The sequence below is a fragment of the Chlorocebus sabaeus genome, chromosome X, assembly GCF_047675955.1.
Source record: "Chlorocebus sabaeus isolate Y175 chromosome X, mChlSab1.0.hap1, whole genome shotgun sequence".
NCBI classification, from domain to species: Eukaryota; Metazoa; Chordata; class Mammalia; order Primates; family Cercopithecidae; genus Chlorocebus; species Chlorocebus sabaeus.
The window spans coordinates 19,333,229-19,356,825 of record NC_132933.1 but is presented as its reverse complement, the minus strand read 5'-3'; the positions used below and the strand labels follow the sequence as shown (position 1 = coordinate 19,356,825).

General features: G+C 40.3%; 1 protein-coding gene across 1 annotated transcript in view; it reads left to right on the top strand.

The window, feature by feature from the left end:
* The first annotated feature begins 296 nt into the window (after nucleotides 1-296).
* The window catches only part of HPRT1 (hypoxanthine phosphoribosyltransferase 1), a 41,352-nt gene continuing 18,051 nt past the window's right edge, over nucleotides 297-23,597 (top strand). Inside the window, exons 1-3 of the mRNA XM_037989153.2 lie at nucleotides 297-483; nucleotides 13,617-13,723; nucleotides 15,349-15,532. Coding sequence (XP_037845081.1) covers nucleotides 457-483; nucleotides 13,617-13,723; nucleotides 15,349-15,532 — 318 coding nt within the window. The 5' untranslated portion in view covers nucleotides 297-456. The remainder of the gene's footprint in view (nucleotides 484-13,616; nucleotides 13,724-15,348; nucleotides 15,533-23,597) is intronic.

Here is a 23,597-nt window from a genome sequence, read left to right as displayed (position 1 = left end):
GTGCAAGGTCTTGGGAATGGGACGTCTGGTCCAAGGAGTCACGCGGTGACTGGAACCCGAAAAGCCGGCGCCCGGTTTATGGCCGCCATGATGCAACGCGGACGGCGGTAGGTTTGGGAATCTGGGAGCCTTCTGAATAGGAGACTGAGTGGGGAGGGAAAGGGGCTTCGCTGGGGGAGCCTCCGCTTCTTCTGGGAGAAAATTCCCACGGCTACCTAGGGAGCCTACGAACTGGTAGGCGCTGGCGTAGGCGCGTGGGCGGGGCCTGCGGGGCTGGGCGGGGCGGGGAGAGGGCGGGGCCTGCTTCTCCTCAGCTTCAGGCGGCTGCGACGAGCCCTCGGGCGAACCTCTAGGCTTTCCCGCGCGGCGCCGCCTCTAGCTGCGCCTGCACCTCCTCTGCTCTGCCACCGGCTTCCTCCTCCTGAGCAGTCAGCCCGCGCGCCGGCCGGCTCCGTTATGGCGACCCGCAGCCCTGGCGTCGTGGTGAGCAGCTCGGCCCGCCGGCCCTGGCCGGTTCAGGCCCACGCGGCAGGTGGCGGCCGGGCCCTGAGGCGTGGGGTCCGCAGTGCGGGCTCGGGCGGCCGGGCCCAGGGAACCACGGAGGCGGGGGCGGCCACAGTTTCCCGGGTTCGGCTTCACGTCACGCGAGGGCGGTAGGGAGGACGGAATGGCGGGGTTTGGGGTGGGTCCCTCCTCGGGGGAGCCCTGGGAAAAGAGGGCTGCGTGTGGGAAGAGAAGGTGGAAATGGCGTTTTGGTTGACATGTGCCGCCTGCGAGCGTGCTGCGGGGAGGGGCCCAGGGCAGATTCGGGAATGATGGCGCGGGGTGGGGGCGTGGGGGCTTTCTCGGGAGAGGCCCTTCCCTGGAAGTTTGGGGTGCGATGGTGAGGTTCTCGGGGGCGCCTCTGGAGGGGCCTCGGCACGGAAAGCGACCACCTGGGAGGGCGTGTGGGGACCGGGCTTTGCCTTTAGTTTTGCACACACTAGTTCATTTTTATGGAGATGCGCATGGCCTCATTGAAGCCCCACTACAGCTCTGGTAGCGGTAACCATGCGTATTTGACACACGAAGGAACTAGGGAAAAGGCATTAGGTCATTTCAAGACGAAATTCACGTGTACTAGAATCCGGATTCCAGGCTGACCATTGCCCCAGGATATAGAAAATGAGAATCTGGTCCTTACCTTCAAGAACATTCTTAACCGTAATCAGCCTCTGGTATCTTGGCTCCACCCTCACTGGTTTATTCTTGTTTGTTGAACCGGCCAAGCTGCTGGCCTCCCTCCCCAACCGTTCTGATCATGCTTGCTAAAGTAGTCAAAACCCCTGCCAGTTAAATGCTTTAACCTGCTTTATTATGATTATTTTTGTTGTTTTGGCAATGACCTGGTTACCTGTTGATTGTTTCTCCTACTAAAACTTTTTAAGGGCAGGAATCACCGCTGTAACTCTAGTACTTGGCTTGTAAGAGGTCCTCGATGATGGTATGTTGAATGAATACATTAAATGATTAACCACTTGAGCCCTAAGAAAGAAGCGATTCTATTTCATATTAGGCATTGTAATGACTTAAGGTAAAGAGCAGTGCTATTAACGGAGTCTGACTGGGAATCCAGCTTGTTTGGGCTATTTACTAGTTGTGTGGCTGTGGGCAACTTCACCTCTCTGGGCTTAAGTCATTTGATGTATATCTGAGGTGCTGGTTACCTCCTGGAGTTATTGAGAGGATTATAAGACAGTCTATGTGAATAAACAACCCTTGCATGGTCCCTGGCTGGGAATAGTAATAATAGCCATCATCATGTTTACATACGTAGTCCTAATTAGTCTTCAAAACAGTCCTGTAGCAATGGTATGATTATTACCATTTTACAGATGAGGAACCTTTGAAGCCTTAGGCTAACAGACATACTGTAGGTCATATAGTTATTAAGAGAAGGAGCTCTGACTCGAACCTAGCTCTCTCTGGAGTAATACCAGTTAAAAACTAGGCTAATAATAGGTACTCAAAAAAATGGTAGTGACTGTTGTTTTTATTCAGTTGCTGAGGAAAAAATGTTGATTTTTCGTCTCTAAGCATCAACTTACTTAATTCTGCCAATTTCCTTTTTTTTGAGACAGGGTCTCGCTCTGTCACCCAGGATGGAGTGCAGTGGCGCAATCACTGCTCACTGTAGCCTCGACTTCCTGGGCTCAGGTGATTCTCCCCAGGCTCAGGGGATTCTCCCACTTCAGCCTCCCCAGAAGCTGGGACTACAGGTGTGCACCACCATCCCTGGTTAATATTTGTATTTTATTTATTTATTTATTTATTTTTATTTTTATTTTTTTTAGATGGAGTTTCGCTCTTGTTGCCCAGGCTGGAGTGCAGTGGTTTGATCTCGGCTCACTGCAACCTCTGCCTCCCGGGTTCAAGCGATTCTCCTGCCTCATCCTCCTGAGTAGCTGGGATTACAGGTGCCCGCCACCATGACTGGCTAATTTTTTGTATTTTTAATAGAGACGAGGTTTCACCATGTTGGCCAGGCTAGTCTCGAACTCCTGATCAGGTGATCCACCTGCCTCGGCCTCCCAAAGTGCTGGGATTACAGGTGTGAGCCACCGCGCCCGGCCTAATATTTGTATTTTTTGTAGAGATGGTGTTTTGCCATGTTGTCCAGGCTGGTCTCAAACTCCTGATTTCAAGCTATCTGCCTGCCTCTGCTTCCCAAAGTGCTGGGATTACAGGCATGAGCCACCATGCCTGGCCTAGGTAGATGCTTTTAGCTTTGAGGTGTGATGCCTGCCCCAGTATACAGTGAATTTAATTATTGCTAGAGCTGGCTGTTTGTTAGTTTTCTTTGTACATAAGATACTCATTGTTTTTGGTTTGCAAATCCCTCTTCCTTTTTAAAAAATTTCCTTCCCTTAAATTGTTTGCATGTTAGCAATAACAAATGCTTAAATGGTGTTATGTGCTAGATACTCTTCTAAGCCCTATTATGTATATTAACTAATTTTTTAAATTATGCTTATCAGAGAGGTTAAGTAACTTGCCCAAGATTACCTAACAATACTAGGATTTGAACCTAAGTTTGTCTCACCCCAGATTCTGCTCTTACAATCTCTAAACTTTTAAGTTAGTGGTGACAATAGTAGATATTTATTGAATACTTAACTATGTTTTAGGCGTTGAAGTGAATATTTTGCAGGCATTATCTAATGTAAACACCCTAAAGTTACATAACAGGTACCATTTAGGTAAATAAACACTAGTATGACCTTGGAGGCACAGATAGATGAAGTAACTTGCCCAATATCACTTACATGAAATTGGCCCTCAAATGTGTCTGATACAACCCATGCTGCTTGTAACTATCGTTTTAAACTGCCAGGGTAAACTTGGACACACTTGAGCTAAGAAAAAGCTTCTAGATTTTTGCAAATTAATGTAAAATATACTTTATGTGGATATAATATCTTCTAAATTTCAGGGATGGTAGTCCTAGAAATGTAATCCCGCCCTAGCCGAGCTTACCCTGCCAATAATTTTTTACAGAATTGGTAAAACGGAGCACTCTTTTTTTGTCCTTGGCCACACTGTTATCAATAGGGTGTAGAATGGCATCAGTCTGTAGGTGTAAACCAGAATTATTCTTTGTGACCACCAAGAAATAGAGCAGTTCAGTTCAGAGGTTTCTTTCTGTGAATTTAGCACTGTGACCTGCATACTACGGGTCTACTTTGTTTTCTATCCAATGTTTATATCTGGCTATTGCAAAAGGTAGGAAAAGGACCAACCAGATCAGCAGAAAAGAGGTGCCTTGGAGTTTTGTTTTAGTTTTCTGCAGTTCATTAGATAGTAACTAGTCCATGTCATTTTACTCCCCTGTAGTGAAGATATGTTGAAGATGTACTAGTATATTCTACCTTTCTGTAATTTTATATTGTGTAGATTTGATAAAATTTATGTGTCCATCACCACCAGTAATATCAATATTGAGCCTCAATTCTTATTTTCCTGCCCAGTGGCTGCCAAATTACTAACATTTACAGTAATTCACTACTACTGAGATAATTTACTTCTGATTCAGTAACATACTTCAGATTGTTAGGGAACTACTGTCTTCAGCATTGTGCTTCTGATAACTGATAAGTATAATTTTTTTTTTTTTTGGTCCAGAGTGAGCATGTCTATTCTTCTACTGTACACACTAATAAAAGGAAAAATTGTAATATGAGTAAATTCATGTCCTTACACATATAGTAGTTATGAGCCCATGTCCCTAGAATGGGTAATAATTTTTCCCTCTCTTGGTTGAGTAGTCAATAATGCTGATTTTAATTCTTATAACAGCTTTATCCCTCAGAAGGGAAGGCAAGCAAGTTATATATGTAGTTTATTTGTAAGACTGATATGAAATTGGAAGATGAATCTACTATTAGCTTAAACTGTTTTTACATTTAGGCATATTGCATCAGCAACTCATAATTTTGATTTTTGTTATCCTGAGTTAACACGAATTATCCAAGGAGATGGCAGATCATCTGCTTTGAGGGGTTTTTTTTTTTTAGAATTTTAATGTATCTGAATATAAAAGGTAAAAATATGCCAACTAGCAATTTCTGCCCGTTCCACGAGTTTGGAAATGTTATTGATTACTAGGAATGAAATAAAATGTGGTTTATCTATTGTTGTACCTCTTTTAATTCACATAGCTCATTTTTATCTTTTTTTTTTTTTTTTTTTTTTGAGACGGAGTCTCGCTCTGTCGCCAGGCAGGAGTACAGTCAGCTCACTCCAGTCACCGACTCCCTGGTTCAAGTGATTCTCCTGCCTCAGCCTCCCGAGTAGTCGGGATTACAGGCATGTGCCACCACGCCCAGCTAATTTTTGTAGAGACGGGGTTTCACTGTATTGGCCAGGATGGTCTCCATCTCCTGACCTCGTCATCTGCCTGCTTTGGCCTCCCAAAGTGCTGGGATTACAGATGTGAGCCACCGCGCCCAGCCCACATAGGTCGTTTTTAGACTCACTTCCATTAACTTTTGTTTGGACCCACGAACATTGCCTTTTTTTTTTTTTTTTTTTTGGAGGTGGAGTTTCACTTTTGTTGCAGACTGTAGTGCAGTGGCGCAATCTCAGCTCACTGCAATTTCTGCCTCCCGGGTTCTAGCAGTTCTCCTGCCTCAGCCTCCTGAGTAGCTGGAATTAAAGGCGTCCACCACAACGCCCAGCTAATTTTTGTATTTTTAGTAAAGACAGGGTTTTGCCATGTTGGGCAGGCCAAGGGTGATCTGCCCACCTCAGCCTCCCAAAGTGCTGGGATTGCAGGTGTGAGCCACCGCATCCGGCCAACATGTCTTTTTTTTTTCTTTTTAACCACAAAGAGACGTAAGCAATCCTTGTCACAGATGATGAATTGATATTGCAAGTATTGTCTTAGCTTGGATTAATTTTTTTGCTTACTGTAATTTTAGATAATATAGCTTTGTAATTAGAAATTTTATGTGTAAACCACAAAAATGTTTACGTGAAGGCCATTATTACAGATGTGACATGCATAATTATTAAGAATTTGTATGCTCACATGGGTCAGTCTGGCAAAAAATTACGAAGTTTTAAAAATTAAAAAAAATTTGTAATGCCAGTTTTACTGGAAAATAAAATTATTTCAGTAATTGATTATAGCAAAACTATTGATTTTCATTCTAGACAAAAGTTAGAATGAAAGGTAATTTCTCAATACTCTTTCATATTAATAAAAGTACCTGTAGCGATTTTTATCATTCACAAGTATATCACAAGTAAGTTAGAATTTGAGAACTGTGTTCCAGATCTCTGAGGAGATGCAGTCAGATTTCTGAACTGTCTCAGCAAATGGTAAGCAACTTAGAGCTAGTAATTAATAACCTGTCCTTTGATTTCTAGTTCAGCCAGAAATGGCCATAATTGAGAAAGGCAGATCTGGAGAGTAACCACATTTTCATTCGCTTACCACTTCTAGGCCCCTCCAGAGCTCTCAAATATTTTGGGGTTGAGCCCTTCCCCAAAGCCATACAGGACCTTTTTTTGTGATCTGTTCTAGCCGTTTTTATGTTGGGTGCTTGTTATGGACTGAGCATTTATGTCCTCCCCCACCCCCCATACCTTTTTTGAAGTCCTAATCCCCCAGTGTGATGGTATTTGGAGATGGGGCCTTTGGAAGGTAATTACAGTTAGAAGTCAGGAGGGTCAGGCCCAGGTCTGATTGGGTTAATGCCCTTATAAGAAAAGACACCAGACCGGGCGTGGTGGCTCACACCTGTAATCCCAGCACTTTGGGAGGCCAAGGTGGGTGGATCACGAGGTCATGAGTTCGAGACCAGCCTGGCCAACATAGTGAAACCCTGTCTCTACTAAAAATACAAAAATAGCTGGGTGTGGTAGCGGGCTTCTGTAATCCAAGGTACTCAGGAGGGTGAGGCACAAGAATCACTTGAACCTGGGAGGTGGAGGTTGCAATGAGCCTAGATTGTGCTACTGCACTCCAGCCTGGGTGACAGAGCGAGACTCTGTCTCAAAAAAAAAAAAAAAAAGAAGAGGCACCAGAGAGCTTACTAGAAGAGGTCGTGTGAGCACACAGTTAGAAGACCTACAAGCCAAAGAAGAGGCCTCAGATTGAAACTTACCTTGCAGGTACCTTAATTTTGGACTTCCCAGCCTCCAAAACTGTGAGAAATAAGTTTCTGTTAAGTCACTCAGTCTATGGTATTTTGTTATGGCAGCCTGAACAGGTAATAGTTCTTTCAGAAAGTGTTGATAATGACCACATGCAACACCAAGTCACAAATAAAAAAGAGATGTGACTTATATTCATACAGAAAGTTGGGCACTGCCGTTGCCTTGTTGGTTTAGAAGGCTGTGCTAGTTCAGTGGCAGAGAGGTGCTGGTCTCCTTTACTCAGTTTACAATCTAGGCAGTAGAATGTAATTACTGCTTTAAACTTGATATTGCTTATGGAGAGAATCATTGGTGCTGGGTAACTTTGGGTTCTAGGTTTACTTTTTGTGTATATATAACTGTGTTTGGTAAATCACAAGTTTGTGGGCTTGTGGAATTAGATTTTGGTACAGATGATGAGCTTTATTATGCTATACAGTTAGTTCTATGTATATATGCCTTTACCACTGGATTATAAGCTCTTTTTTTTTTTTTTTTTTTTTTGAGATGGAGTCTCGCTCTGTCCCCTAGGCTGGAGTGGAGTGCAGTGGCACAATCTTGGCTCACTGCAACCTCCACCTCCCAGATTTAAGCGATTCTCCTGCCTTAGCCTCCCAAGTAACGGGGACTATAGATGCGTGCCACCACACCCGGCTAATTTTTGTATTTTTTGTAGAGACAGAGTTTCGCCATGTTGGCCAGGCTGGTCTGGAACGCCTGGTCTCAGGTGATCCACCTGCCTTAGCCTCCCAAAGTGCTGGGATTTACAGGCACAAGCCACCACGCCCAGCTATAAGCTCTTCAAGGGTTGTAAATTTATAATCATCCTTGTGCCCTCCTGCAAATTCTGTTGCGCAGTGCCTTAATCAAGGTAGATGCTGAATGCATTTTTGTATAATTGAGTACGTTGCAATCCCCAACTCTTTCCAACTGTTCCTGTCAAAGCAGCCACTGCATTGTTAACTAATCCATATTAGATGGGGTTAATTAATATCAGATGGGACAAGTAAGGGCTAATAAGATTATAGGCCACCAAGTAGATTTATGTCTAGCTCTTATAGAGAGTGAGTTTATTGGACCTGTTTAATAGGAAGTTTTGGTGTTTGGGACGATTAAAACTGAAGTTCCTGTTTATTATACCTATTTATATTATTTCATATCAGTGGTCCACATGCAAGTGAGGCTTCTGAGTCAGAGTTTGAGTTCTCTCTTAAACTACCATAACACTTTACCTGTATCCTTTTTTTTTTTTTTTTTAAGACAGCGTCTCGCTCTGTCACTCAGGCTGAAGTGTAGTGGTGTGATCTCGGCTCACTGCAGCTTCTGCCTGCTGGATTCAAGCAATTCTCCTATCTCAGCCTCCCTAGTAGCTGGGATTACAGGCCTGCGCCACCATGCCTGGCTAATTTTTTTTTGTGTTTTTAGTAGAGACGGGGTTTTACCATGTTGGCCAGGCTGGTCTCGAACTTTTGACCTCAAGCAATCAACTCTCCTTGGCCTCCCAAAGTGCTGGGATTACAGGCATGAGCCACAGCACTCAGCTGTCTTTTTTTAAAATAGCAGTTTGACACTGTTCAGTTACTCATGTACATGTCATGCCATCTACTACGCTGTAAGTTCTATGAGGGTAGCTGTATCAAATTTATCTAACTTTCTCTTTATGCATGACATACTAAGTATTCAATAAATATTTGCATGTTAGTGATAAGGATATAGGTTCTGAATAGTGGGTCCTTACCATTTAAGAATTGGTATTTGATGGCCAGGCGCGGTGGCTCACGCCTGTAATCCCAGCACTTTGGGAGGCTGAGGCGGGTGGATTATGAGGTCAGGAGATTGAGACCATCCTGGTTAACATGGTGAAACCCTGTCTTTACTAAAAAAATACAAAAAAAGTAGCCAGGCGTGGTGGCAAGCGCCTGTAGTCCCAACTACTCAGGAGGCTGAGGCAGGAGAATGGCGTGAACCCAGGAGGCGGAGCTTGCAGTGAGCCAAGATCGCGCCACTGCACTCTAGCCTGGGCGACAGAGCGCAACTCTGTCTCAAAAAAAAAAAAAAAAAGAATTAGTGTTTGATATTTGATCATTAAATATGAATTAAGAGGACTTAGACTTTTTGTTAAATGTCAAGCTGGGAAAAGTTGTCATTTTAATGAATTGCCTCTTATTTAATTTCGTCTGATGATACATTTTGTTTTTATTTTGTAAAAATTTTTTTTTTCTTTTTAGAGACAGGGTCTTACTATGTTGCCCAGACTGGTCTGGAACTCCTGACCTCAAGCAATCCTCCTGCCTTAGCCTCCCAAAATGCTGGGATTACAGGCATGAGCCACCTCGCCCAGCCTTGTATTATGATACATTTTGAACAGCTACAAGTAGACATAGTATAATGAACCTGCATGTACCCATTGCCAAGTTCTGACAACTGTCTGTCTATAGCCAATTATGCATTTCTTAAATTAGAACCCCCTCAATATACCCAAATATATATATATATATATATGAAGTTGTGAATTCATACCTAAAGTATCTCAAGTGATGCAAGTTTTATGAATTTTTGTTTATGCCTTTTGGGAAAGTTGTATTGGCAATTTTTTTATGCTTAAAGTAAACCATAAATAAATCTTTCAAAAAAAAAAATCCAGGATGCAATAAAACAAACAAAACAACTTATTGACATAAATGTGGTATGTAAATCTGTTTTGATTGGAAATCAATTTGTTATATTGACAGAGATAGAATTCCTATTTTAGAATACATCTCTGCTGATCTGTCTGTATTCGTAGACTGCATATCTGGGATGAACTCTGGGCAGAATTCACATTGGCTTCATTTGAAACAAACAAGACTTTTGAAATTCTTAGTCCATCTGCAGAACCTGTAGCCAGGCACTGAACCATTTTGATAGATGCAGTAGTCGTTACAAGTGTATATTTCAAGGAGTTCTGGCTGGGTCCTAGTTTGTGCTTGTGGCAGAAGCAGTGAGTAACCGGGAGGAAGTTGGTGAGTAAGCTTCAAGGAAGAAGTCATTTTTAGTACTCTGGATCTTTCTGATTTTAAAGCACTACAAAATGGTGCATTTTCATTCTTGTCAAGTGATAACAGATATATTCTGATGAGCCTGAAATGAATACATATTGTATCATTTTTATAATATCTAGCAAAGTGTGTTATTTTCCCAAAACTTGAACTAAATTTCAGTTCATAAAATTTATTTTATTTTATTTTATTTTATTATTTTTTGAGACAGAGTCTCGCTCTGTCGCCCAGGCTGGAGTGCAGTGGCACGATCTCGGCTCACTGCAAGCTCCGCCTCCCAGGTTCATGCCATTCTCCTGCCTCAACCTCCCAAGTAGCTGGGACTACAGGCGCCTGCCACCACGCCCGGCTAATTTTTTGTATTTTTAGTAGAGATGGGGTTTCACTGTGTTGGCCAAGATGGTCTTGATCTCCTGCCCTCATGATCCGCCCACCTCGGCCTCCCAAAGTGCTGGGATTACAGGCGTGAGCCACCGCGCCCGGCCAGTTCATAAAATTTATAAAATACTTACTTGTTGTAAAATATTTTTGGAATGTTCATATAGGTGACACACAAATGTCCCATTTTCATTCTTTCTATAGTAAATATGTTCTGATATAATGTGAAGGTTTAGCAGATGCATCAGCATTTAATCCTAGAGGATCTGGCATAATCTTTTCCCCCAAGAATAGAAATTTTTTCTGCTTATGAAAGTAGTACATGTTTGTTTAAAAACAAATCAATATTGACTTCTGCCCGCTGTGTAGCACTACGCCCCCACCTGGCCATGACCAGGGGCATGTCCTGGTCCACCTACCTAAAAATGTTTGAAGCCAGCCTCCTGGCCATGTGCACAGGGGCTGAAGTTGTCCCACAGGTATTATGGGCCAACCTGACAATACATGAAGTTCCACCAAAGTCTGAGAACTCAGAACTGAGCTTTGGGGACTGAAAGAGAGACAACACAAACCTCAGATTTCTCAGCACTGGAAACCTCAAAATATAACTGAATTCCATAAATAAGATTTTAAGTCTTAAATATGTATTTTTAAATGTATTAAAAGTCAAGCTGCTTGTACTTAAGCACCTAATACAATGCTTAGGTTGTAAAAGGAGATGCTCAATAGGTACTAACTGGTATGTTGAGATTTAATTATGGTTTGACCAGTATTTCTTGGAAATTGCCAAAGCTTATATCATCAGCTTCTTGAATGTGATTTGAAAGGTAATTTAGTATTGAGTATCACGTGAGCTAGAGTATTTCATTCGTTCTGGTTTATTTCTTCAAATAGACTGAATATAATGGTGAATGGGCATTATAAATTAATAAAAATGACATTGAAAATGAAAAAAAAACCACAAATATTAAAGTGTAGAAAGTGACCAGGCGTGGTGGCTCACACCTGTAATCCAAACACCTTGGGAGGCTGGGGCAGGAGGATCGCTTGATCCCAGGAATTCGAGACCAGCCTGGGCAACATAGGGAGACTTCGTCTCTTAAAAAAAAAAAAAAAAAAAAAAAAAAAAAAAGATTTTTTTAATTAAAGAATTTTTAAAAAGTGTAGAAAGTGTCAAGACCCCACTTCTTACCATTATTTGGTGTATTTCTCTATACCTACCCACCCTTCCTCCTTTTTCCCTCCCTCCCTTCCCAATCTTTTTATCTTTGTATTCTGATTTTTTGTTTGTATATTTTGCTTTAATTTAATGTATCCGTTAAAAATTTCCCATACATTTTATATCTATATATAAAAATACATGCTGCCAAAGATAATTTATAAGAAAGACCATTGAATTTTTTTAAAAGTAGTATATATTCATTGAAGAAAATTTAGAATATATAGCAAAGTAATAAAGAAGTAAATAAAATTGCTGTAACTCTTCTTTCAAAGATAATTGCTTCTATGATTTTGTTGTATTTTTTTCTGTATATAAGTACATATATAGTATTTATAAAGCTGTAATCATAGTACATTTTCACATCACAGGTACCATATCAGTGTTACTAAATATTTTATATGCCAGGGGCTAGACATACCAAGACAACCAATATGTGGTTCTACTTAAACAATTTTATGATGGTACTTCATTAGTTGACTGTAACAATCTTAGATTTCTAAGAGTTTGGGTTTTCAAATGATCACTTAGCTTTTTTGGGTGATTTTACCCCCCTACTGTGAGATGAGAGAGGCTGTTTGGATTTGGGATTGGGGTAGGGGGGACAGCAGTTTTTCTTTTCTTTTTCCAGGTAGGGTATTGCTGTGTCACCCAGGCTGGAGTGCAGTGGTGTGATCTCAGCTCACTGCACCCTCCACCTCCTGGGCTCAGGTGATCCTCCTGCTTCAGCCTCCCCAGGTGCGTGCCACATGCCTGGCTAGTTTTTGTATTTTTAGTAGAGATGGGGTTTCACCACGTTGGCCAGGCTGGTCTCTAACTCCTGACCTCAGATGATCCACCTACCTGGGTCTCCCAAAATACTGGGATTACAGGCATGAGCTACTGCATCAGCCAGCAGTTTTTCTTGTTTTGTTTTGTTTTGTTTTGTTTTTTGAGATAGGGTCTTTGTTGCCCACGCTGGAGTGCAGTGGGGTGATCATAGCTCACTGCATTCTCAAACTCCTGGGCTCAAGTGATTCCTTCTGCCTCAGCCTCCTGAGTAGCTGGGACTACAGGTGTGCACCACCGTGCCTGGCAAATTTTTAAAAAGTTTTTTGTAGGGATGGAGTCTTGCTACATTCCCCATGTCGGTCTCGAACTCCTGGCCTCAAGCAACTCTCCAGTCTCAGCCATCCAAAGCACTGGGATTACAAGTGTGAGCCACCACACCATGCCAGTTTTTCCTGTTCTGTGTGATATTTTATCTTGTTAGACTGCAGTGTATTAAAATTTGTTTTACTAAATTTTCAAACATACTCAAAAGTGGAGAGAATAGTGTAATGAATACCGATATATCATCACCCATGTTTAGAATATTATTAAATATTAAGATTTTGCTGCATTTGTCTTAGCTCTTTAAAATTTTTCTTTTTCTCTTTGTGACCTAAAGGAAATTCCATATCATATCACTTGACTTCTATATTCTTGACTAAGATGACTAAGACATATAGTTAAGTGGTGGGTTTTTGATTTTTTTCTTTTTTTTTTTTTTTGAGACGAAATCTCACTCTTGTCCCCCAGGCTGGAGTGCAATGGCGTGATCTCAGCTCACTGCAACCTCTGCCTCCCGGGTTCAAGCAATTCTCCTGCCTCAGCCTCCCAAGTAGCTGAGATTACAGGCGCCTGCCACCATGCCCGGCTAATTTTTGTATTTTTAGTAGAGACGGGGGTGTTCACCATGTTGGCCAGGCTGGTCTCAAACTCCTGACCTCAGGTGATCTGCCCGCCTCGGCCTCCCAAAGTGCTGGGATTACAGACTTGAACCACTGCGGCTGGCCTGTTTTTTGTGTTTGTTTGTTTGTTTTTGAGATGAGTCTTGCTCTGTTTCCCAGGCTGGAGTGAAGTGGTGCATTATTCTTGGCTCACTGCAACCTTCATCTCCCAGGTTCAAGCGATTCTTCTGCCTCAGCCCCCCAAGTAGCTGATACTATAGGCATGTGTCACCACACCTGGCTAAGTTTTTTGTATTTTTAGTAAAGATGGAATTTTGCCATGTTGCCAAGGCTGGTCTCGAACTCCTGAGCTCAGGCAGTCTGCCTGCCTCAGCCTCCCAAAGTGCTGGGATTACAGCTGTGAACCAACGCGCCTGGCCTGTTGTTTTCTTATATAATTCATTATCATAGCTACAAAGTTAACAGTTACTAATATCATCTTATACTCAAATTTCTCTGATAGACCAAGGTTATTTTTTAACATCTAAATCCAATCAAATGTTTGTATCCCATAATGCTCTCATTGAAACAGCTATATTTCTTTTTCAGATTAGTGATGATGAACCAGGTTATGACCTTGATTTATTTTGCATACCTAATCATTATGCTGAGGATTTGGAAAGGGTGTTTATTCCTCATGGACTAATTATGGACAGGTAAGTAAGATCTTAAAATGAGGTTTTTTACTTTTTCTTATGTTAATTTCAAATGTCAGCAACTGAGTACTTGCTATTTGAACATAAACTAGGCCAACTTATTAAATAATAGATGCTTTCTATTGTTAAAATCTTCTTTATTAAAAAAAGAGAGGAGGGCCTTACTAGTTACTTAGTATCAGTTGTGGTATAGTGGGACTCTGTAGGGACCAGAACAAAGTAAACATTGAAGGGAGATGGAAGAAGGAACTCTAGCCAGAGTCTTGCATTTCTCAGTTCTAAACAGGATAATGGGCTGGGGCTGAATCACATGAAGGGAAGGTCAGATTTTTATTATTATGCACATCTAGCTTGAAAATTTTCCGTTAAGTCAATTACAGTGAAAAACCTTACCTGGTATTGAATGCTTGCCTTGTATGTCTGGCTATTCTGTGTTTTTATTTTAAAATTATAGTATCAAAATATTTGTGTTACAAAATATTCTAACTATGCATATATACGTTTATATTTTAACATATGAGTATAGTTTTAAATGTTATTGGACACTTTTAATATTAGTGCATTTAGAGCTATCTAATATATTTTAAAGGTTGCATAGCATTCCATCTTATGGAGTTACCATAACTGATTTAACCAGTTCACTATTGATAGATACTATCTTGTTCTTACAAACTGTACTAGAAGAAACATTCTTTTACATGTTTGGTATTTGTTCAGCTTTATTCAAGTGGAAATTCTGGTCAGGGGGAAAGAGTTTATTGAATATTTCGGTATTGCCAAATTATCCTCTAAGAAACTGAATCATTTTATACTCCTGATGTTATATGAGAATGCCTTTTTCCTCACAATTTGTCTCTTTTTTTTTTTTTTTTTTTTAAAGACAGGGTCTCTGTTGCCCAGGCTGGAGTGTAGCAGAATGATCACAGCTCACTGCAGTCCCAACCTCCTGGGTTCAAGCAATCCTCCCACCTCAGCCTCCTGAGTAGCTGGGACTATAGGTGTGCACCACCACTGCCAGCTACTATTTTTATTTTGTAGAAATAGGGTTCGCCTTGTTACCCAGGCTGGTCTTGAACTCCTGGGTTCAAGTGATCTGGCCCACCTCAGCCTCCCAAAGTGCTGGGATTATAGGCGTGAGCCACTGGCCCGGTTTCTATAGTCTCTTTTAATATTGTATATTATCCAATAAATTTCATTTAATCAGAACCTGCCAGTCTAATGGGTGAAAATGATATCTTGTTTTTATTTGCATTAAAAAAAAATTATGATAGTGGTATGCTTGGTTTTTTTTGAAGGTATCAAATTTTTTACCTTATGAAACATGGGGGCAAAGGATGTGTTACTTGGAAGATTTTTAAAAATTTTTTAATGCATTTTTTTGAGACAAGGTCTTGCTTTGTTGTCCAGGCTAGAATGCAGTGGCACAATCACAGTTCACTCCAGCCTCAACATCCTGCAATAAAGTGATTTTCCCACCTCACCTCTCGAGTAGCTGGGACTGCAAGTACATGCTACCATGCCTGGCTAATTTCCAGGCTGGTGTGGAAGTTTAATGACTAAGAGGTGTTTGTTATAAAGTTTAATGTATGAAACTTTCTATTAAATTCCCGATTTTATTTCTGTAGGACTGAACGTCTTGCTCGAGATGTGATGAAGGAGATGGGAGGCCATCACATTGTAGCCCTCTGTGTGCTCAAGGGGGGCTATAAATTCTTTGCTGACCTGCTGGATTACATCAAAGCACTGAATAGAAATAGTGATAGATCCATTCCTATGACTGTAGATTTTATCAGACTGAAGAGCTATTGTGTGAGTATATTTAATATATGATTCTTTTTAATGGCAACAGTAGGTTTTCTTATATTTTCTTTGAATCTCTGCAAACTATACTGGCATTCATTTCACTTGGTTACAGTGAGATTTTTCTAACATTCACTAGTAGTTTACATCAAAGCCAATACTGTCTTTTTTAAATTAGTCACCTTGGAGGATATGTACTTATTTTACAGGTATGTGTGTGTTTTTTTAATAAACTTCTTTCAGGAATTGCTGTTGGGACTTGGGATGCTGTTTTCACTATACATACTCACTAGTGGCAGATATCATCTCTTGAGCTACATTGGTTTGGGGGGAGTCAAAAGTCCTTTGGAGCTAGGTTTGACAAATAAGGTGGGTCAACACTTGTTTCCTAGAAAGCACATGGAGAGCTAGAGCATTGGCAAATTGAAGAAACCGCTTTTTTTTTTTTAAACACACTTAAGAAAGGGGAGCGCAGGTATACCCGAGAGAGTATGGGTATACCAGAAACCACTTTTGATCCACAGTCACTCTGCCTGTGTCACACAGTTGAAATACATCACAACTTGACACTGTGGATGAAACAAAATCAGTGTGATCTTTACGAGTGAATTTCATTCATAATTTGATAGTGCAGATGTTTGATTTTTATTACTTTAGACTATTGTTTCTGATTTTATGTTGGGTTGGTATTTCCTGTGAGTTACTATTTTCCTTTAAAATAGGAATTTTTCATACTCTTCAAAGATTAGAACAAATGTCCAGCTTTTGCTGTTTCATGAATGAGTCTTGTCCATCTTTGTAGAAACTCGCCTTATGTTCACATTTTTATTGAGAGTAAGACCACTTATCTACATTTAACCTTCAACCTCATCCTCTCCATTAATATCTGTTTGAGTGACCCAAGTTTTTGACCTTTTCCATGTTTACATCAGTCCTGTAGGTGATTGGGCAGCCATTTAAGTATTATTATAGACATTTTCCCTATCCCATTAAAACCCTTTATGCCCATACATCATAACATTACTTCCTACCCATAAGCTCCTTTTAACTTGTTAAAGTCTTGCTTGAATTAAAGACTTGTTTAAACACAAAATTTAGACTTTTACTTAACAGAAGTTATTGATTGATTGGTTAATTGATGGTTTACACTAGGACTTCATTCTAGTCAGTATAGTTGCTGGAAGTATAACTGGCCAGCCTTTAATACATTGCTGCTTAGAGTCAAAGTGTGTACTTAGAGTTCATGGTATGATTTATCTTTTTGGTCTTCTATAGCCTCCTTCCCCATCCCCATCAGTCTTAATCAGTCTTGTTACGTTATGACTAATCTTTGGGGATTTGTGTAGAATGTTATTTTAGATAAGCAAAAACGAGCAAAAAAATTAGGGGAGTTTAACTTTAATATTTTCTTTTAAAAATCATTTTATAGTTATAAGAGCAATTTTGAGTGGTAGAAGCACTTTGACATTTTATTTCCATTTTCTACTTTTACTTTTTTTCCTGTTTTAGATCTTAGAGGATTATTAAGCTGAACTCCTCAATTGATAAAAAGCATGACATCTTAAACATAAGCAAAGCATATTTTTAGGTTAATTTTCACATAGAAAACAATTTATTTTATGTGAAATTCTATGTAGATATACTTTTTTTAGTATTTATTTACATATTTAATTAATTAATTAATTTATTTTATTTTATTTTTTGAGATGGAGTCTTGCTCCGTCACCCAGGCGGGAGTGAAGTGGCATGATCTCGGCTCACTGCAAGCTCTGCCTCCTGGTTTCACGCTGTTCTCCTGCCTCAGACTGCCACGTAGCTGGGACTACAGGCGCCCGCCACCACGCCCGGCTAATTTTTTGTATTTTTAGTAGAGACGGGGTTTCACTGTGTTAGCCAGGATGGTCTTGATCTCCTGACCTCGTGATCCACCCTCCTTGGCCTCCCAAAGTGCTGGGATTACAGGTGTGAGCCACCATGCCCGGCATTTTATTTTATTTTATTTTATTTTATTTTATTTTATTTATTTATTTATTTGAGATGGAGTCTCGCTCCGTTACCCACACTGGAGTGCAGTGGCATGATCGTAGCTCACTGCAACCTCTGCCTCCTGGGTTCAAGCGATTCTCCTGTCTCAACCTCCTGAGTAGGTGGGACTACAGGTGCCTGCCACCATGCCCGGCTAATTTTTGTATTTTTAGTAGAGACGGAGTTTCACCTTGTTGGTCAGGCTGGTCTCGAACCCCTGACCTCAGGTGATCCACCCACCTCGGCCTCCCAAAGTGCTGGGATTATAGGGGTGAGCCACCGAGCCCAGCTGACATGTTAATTTTTTTAAAAAGGCTTTACTGGGGTATATTTTATATAATACAATAATCACATGTTTTAATGGTATAATTCCAAGCTTTTTAGTATATTTATAAGGCTATGCAAGGAAGATATACTGTTAAACAGTAGAAATTGAGAAAGTTCTTCTGATAACATATCTTGATTTGGTGATGGCTCATGCCTGTAATCTCAGTGCTTTGGAAGGCCAAGGCAGCAGAATTACAGGAGGCCAGGGGTTTGAGACCAGCCTGGGCAACACAGTGACATGCGATCTCTACAAATAATAAAAATAAAAATATCTGTTGGTTTGAAGTAACTTTTTTTTTTTTTAAAGACAAAGTCTCATTCTGTCACCCAGGCTGGAATGCAGTAGCAAGATCACAGCTCACTGTGGCCTTGACCTTCTGGGCTCAAGTGATTTTCCCACCTTAGCCTCCCGAGTAGCTGGGACTACAGGTGTGCACCACCATGACTGGCTAATTTTTTTTATGTTTGTAGAGATTGGGTCTTACTATGTTGCCCAGACAGATCCCAAACTCCTGGGCTTAAGCAGTCTTCCCACCTCAGCCTCTAGAAGTGCTGGGATTACAGGCTTGAGTCACCATGCCCAGTTTGAAGTAACATTTCTACCCTGTTTAGTAATTCAGCAGCTTGTCATGTAAGATATTCATATATGCATATAAAACATTAGGCAGTTTAATTTGGTAAAACTGTAAAATGGAAATTTTAAATTGTTTGCAGCATCAATAACATTGATGTTAGTATGATTTTTACATGCTGATCTTGACCAGTTTGAAATAGTGAGTTAAAATCTGGCTGATCCATACTAAATCCTAAAGAAATATTCTATGAACTATTAAATGTTTCCAGACTGTATAAAGAAGCATTATGATATAAACACATCCATCTATTTTTTTTTTTTTTGGAAATAAAAACTCCATTTTTCTTATTAAAGAAAACATGCTTATTAGAAAACATACGGCTGGGTACAGTGGCACACGTAATTCCAGTGCTTTGGGAGATCGAGGTGGGAGCGTCACTCGAGGCCAAGAGTTTGAGACCAGCCTAGGCAACATAATGAGACCTCATCTCTACACATAAAGAATTGGTTGCACATGGTGGCATGTACCTGTAGTCCCAGCTTTTTGGGAGGTAGAGGCTGGAGCATCCCTTGAGCCCAGGAGTTTGAGACTGCAGGAGTTTGAGACAGAGGGAGACCCTGTCTTAAAAAAATAAGAAAGAAAACACAACTGCAGAAAATTATAAAGGAGTTCAGTCATTCCAAATATCACTGCCACTTTTTATTTAGAATATTCTAAAGAATTCTCTGTGTACACACACACATGCGTACTCTTAATCCAAGTAGCTAGGTAGGATTTTATTTACCTAGTGCCTAGATGGGAAATTGCCTGGGGATTCCAAATACCTATTTCATTAAATTAAAGATGCTGCTGATTTTAAGGCTTAACACTATTTTTCGTACTGCCAAGAAAGAAACACTACCAGTTATAATTGTAAATTGTCATCAATTGTAATACATCAAGTTAGAGCTATTATTAATAAAGTGTGAATGTGCATCTTAGAGCAATGAGATATAGTACTATATATCTGATGACCTTTTCTGTCCTGTGATATTCAGAAAGTGAAAGTTAAATATGGGCTGGGCATGGTGGCTCACACCTGTAATCCCAGTACTTTGGGAAGTCAAGACGGGAGGATGGCTTGAACCCAGGAGTTCAAGACCAACCTAGGCAACGTAGCGAGATACCATCTCAAAATATTAAAAATAAGTAAATAAATAAAAAGAAGGTTAAGTATGCAAATGTATTTCCTTTGTTGTGAATTTATTTCAATTTTATAGTGATTTTTTTTTGTTTTTTGAGACGAAGTCTCGCTCTTGACCCCCAGGCTGGAGTGCGATGGCATGATCTCAGCTCACTGCAACCTCTGCCTCCCAGGTTCAAGCTATTCTCCTGCCTTGGCCCCCCAAGTAGCTGGGATTACAGGAGCCTGCCACCATTCCCGGCTAATTTTTGTATTTTTAGTTGAGACGGGATTTCACCATGTTGGCCAGACTGGTCTAGAACTCCTGACCTCAGGTGATCCACCTGCCTCAGCCTCCCAAAGTGCTGGGATTACAGACGTGAGCCACCGTGCCTGGTCAGTGATTTTTTGTTTTTGTTTTTGTTTTTGTTTTTGTTTTTTTGAGACAGGATCTTGCTCTGTCACCCAGGCTGGGGTGCAGTGGTGCCATCTTGGTTCACTGCAACCTGTGCTTGGGCTCAAGCAGTCTTCCCATCTCACTCTCGAGTAGCGGGGACCACAGGTGTGTGCCACCACACCTGATTAATTTTTGTATTTTTTTTGTAGAAACAGGGTTTTGCCATGTTGCCCAGGTTGATCTCAAACTCCTGGGCTCAAACAATCCAACTGCCTTGGCTTCCTTAAGTGAGATTACAGGCATGGGCCACTGTACCCAGTCTAGTGGTTTTTAAATTTTTATTTATTTATTTATTTTACCAAAGAAACAATGAAGCCTCAGGAGGAAAACTTGATACACAAGTAAATTTTATTGGAAGTGTTTTTGTGTGGACCTTAAGCAGAGGGAAAATTAGTCTGCATTATGGTGTATTCAGACTAAATGACTGATATTAAAATGAAATTATCCTTAGGATTTGCAATCTTAGAGAAAACTTTTTCATTTTTATTTTTTTTTTGAGTTACAAATTATCTCCATTTACATTTGAGAACAGTGAGTCACAGAGGGATTAAGTAACTTACTCAAGATCATACAAGTCTTTGATTTGAACCCAATCTTTTAACTCTGTAGAACTCAGAGTCACTCTTATCTGGAAAAACTTTTTAACTGATGTGGATCCTCTAATATGGGCTTCCTATTATTCATTCTCTATTAGTCAGAAGTTTTGTAAGCAGACAGAATTCATTTTGCCAATTATGGGATTTTTTCCCTCAGTTGCAGTCAAGGTTCATAAAACTATAACTCTTTATCTTTAATTAGAAATTTTTTTTTGAGACAAGGTCTTGCTCTGTTGCCCAGACTGGAATGCAGTGGCACAGTCGTAGCTCATTGCAGCTTTGAACTCCTGGGATCAAGGGATCCTCTGCCTCAGCCTCCCAAGTATCTGGGACTACAAGCACATGCCATTAGCCCTGACTAATTTTTTTTTTTTTAATTTGTAGAGATAGGGTCTTGCTATGCTGGTCTCAAATTCCTGATCTCAAGCAATCCTTCTGCCTTGGTCTCCCAAAGTGCTGAGGTTACAGATGTCAGCCGTTGCACCTGGCCAAAACGATAACTTAAAATACACACACACACACACGTGTATCTCAAAAGCATCAAAAGAGAAAAGCTGTAGCTTTAGTCTTGATCTTGATAGTGACTTGATTAGGCTATCTGTTTAACATCAAAGATGCAAATTAATACTGTCTTTGAGTGAGCATATTAAAAATGCAGAAAATTTTGGAGTAGTTTTTTATTTTAAATTGTAGTCTGTATATTTAACATATACAACATGATGTTATGGGATACATACAGATGGTTAAAAGATTACTGCAGTGAAGCAAATTAACATATCCCTCAATTCACATAGTTACCCTTTTTTTTTTTTTTTTTGGTGGCAAGAGGAGCTTAAAATCTCATTTAGCGTGAATCCCAAATACAACACAATTTTATTACCTATATACCTCATGTTGTGTATTATATTTCTAGACTTGTTTGTCCTACATATCTGCTACTTTGTATCCTCTGAGCTACATCTCCCCATTTTCTCACTTGCCCCCCAAGTAGTTTCTTAAAGTGTCTCATATAAGAGGGCAGTAGCTTTCAGCTTAAACTTTTTCTCTATATGTATTTAGTCAATTTCTTTGAGGTATACTTTTCTCTCCAGAATAGTTAGATGTAGGTATACCACTTTGATGTTGACACTAATTTACCTAGAACTTATCTTCTGCAAATCTGTCTCTATTTCCATCTGTCTCCATCTTTGTCTCTGTCTCTCTCTATCTGTCTGTCTGCCTGCCTGCCTGCCTGCCTGCCTGCCTGCCTGCCTGCCTACCTGCCTACCTACCAACCAAAGCAAATTCATGCCCTTCTCCTATTTATTGAATTGAGACCATAGACAGGGGTGAGATACAAAATTTGGCAGGAATGGGAATGTGTATTATCTGTGGCATAAGGAAACTACAGATCTAGGTTCAAAAGTGTACTTTCTAGTTCTTTCCCATGGCTTTTCACTTTGATATAGTCCTTATCAGGCAACTGAGGTTTTATATAAGTCCCCTGATTCTTAGAACATGAAGGTGTAGTATTCAAGTCTGGTCCCTTGAAACCACAATTTTGTGAAAAAAAATTAAGAAAATTGAATAATTTATTCAGCAGATACATATTGATTATCTGTTATACAGCCATGAGAAGTAGTTCTGTTGCACACATTTATTTTATCAGATCCTAATCCCAAACCAGGCATAGAATGGAAACCATGAAGATAGGATGAAATAACTTCTGAATGTTTGAAAATAGTGTACTTAAAAATACCAGGTGATGTTTGTTTGTTTTTTGTTTGTTTGTTTTTGAGACAGGGTCTCACTCTGTCACCCAGGCTGGAGTGTAGTGGTGCAGTCTCACCTCATTGCAGTCTTGACCTCCCAGGCTCAGGTGATCTCCCACCTCAGCCTCCCAAGTAGCTGGGACTACAGGCGCATGCCACCACGCCCAGCTAATTTTTTGTATTTTTTGTAGAGACAGGGTTTCACCCTGTTGCCCAGGCTGGTCTAGAACTCCTGGGCTTAAGTGATCCTCCCACCTCAGCCTCCCAAAGTGCTAGGATTACAGGCAGGAGCCACCATGCCTAGCTGAAAATACTAGGTTTTTAAGTATCAGCACTACCTCTTCAATCTTTTCTATTACTGTGTTGTGCTAAATGGTATTTTTTATTTAATTAGAGCAATGCTGTTCAATAGAACTTTTTTGAGGGTGGAAATCTTTTATGCTTCTGCTGTATGGTACAGAGCCACTAGTGACATGTGGCTTTTGAGCACTTGACACATCTTGTGCAACACAGGAACTGAATTTTTAAGTAATTTATATTGCCACATGTGGCTACCGTATGGGATAGTGTAGGACTAGATGATCTGTAAGGGCCCTGCTTCATCAATGTCATTTTTTAACTGACAGAGACTTTTAGTTTTTTTTTTTTAAGTAATGTGTTTATTTAAAAGAATTCATAAAATACAAGTAAATAAACTTACTACCTGAGCATGTATCCTTCCATACTTATTTTTTCTGCATACATATTTTGGAAAATGAAATGTCTGCCATTTTTTTTAATCTGAGATACAGTCTACCTCTAAAAATATATGATCCTAACATTCTCACTTTTGTTGGCATTTGATCAGGGTATAGAAAACAAAGGACAGAGGATGGTTGAGAGATTATGATATGAAGAGAAAATGTGATTGAGTGTGGTAGACTTGGGGCCTGCCTGAATGTTGAGAGGATGACTGTTTTCCAATAAAAAAATTCCATTCTAGGATCCTAAAAGAAAGGTCTGAAGTTCACTGCAGAAAGCAAGCTGCATAGTACTAAGCCACTAAGGGGACATGGAGCCAGGACTTCCTACCTTGGTAATATTCTCATCATGCCCTCTTGGGAACCCAGCCTTGTTGATTAGCCTCTCTGCTTTCTCTCCTTATAGTTCAACCTCCCTGTTTGTTCAAAGCAGTTCTTTTC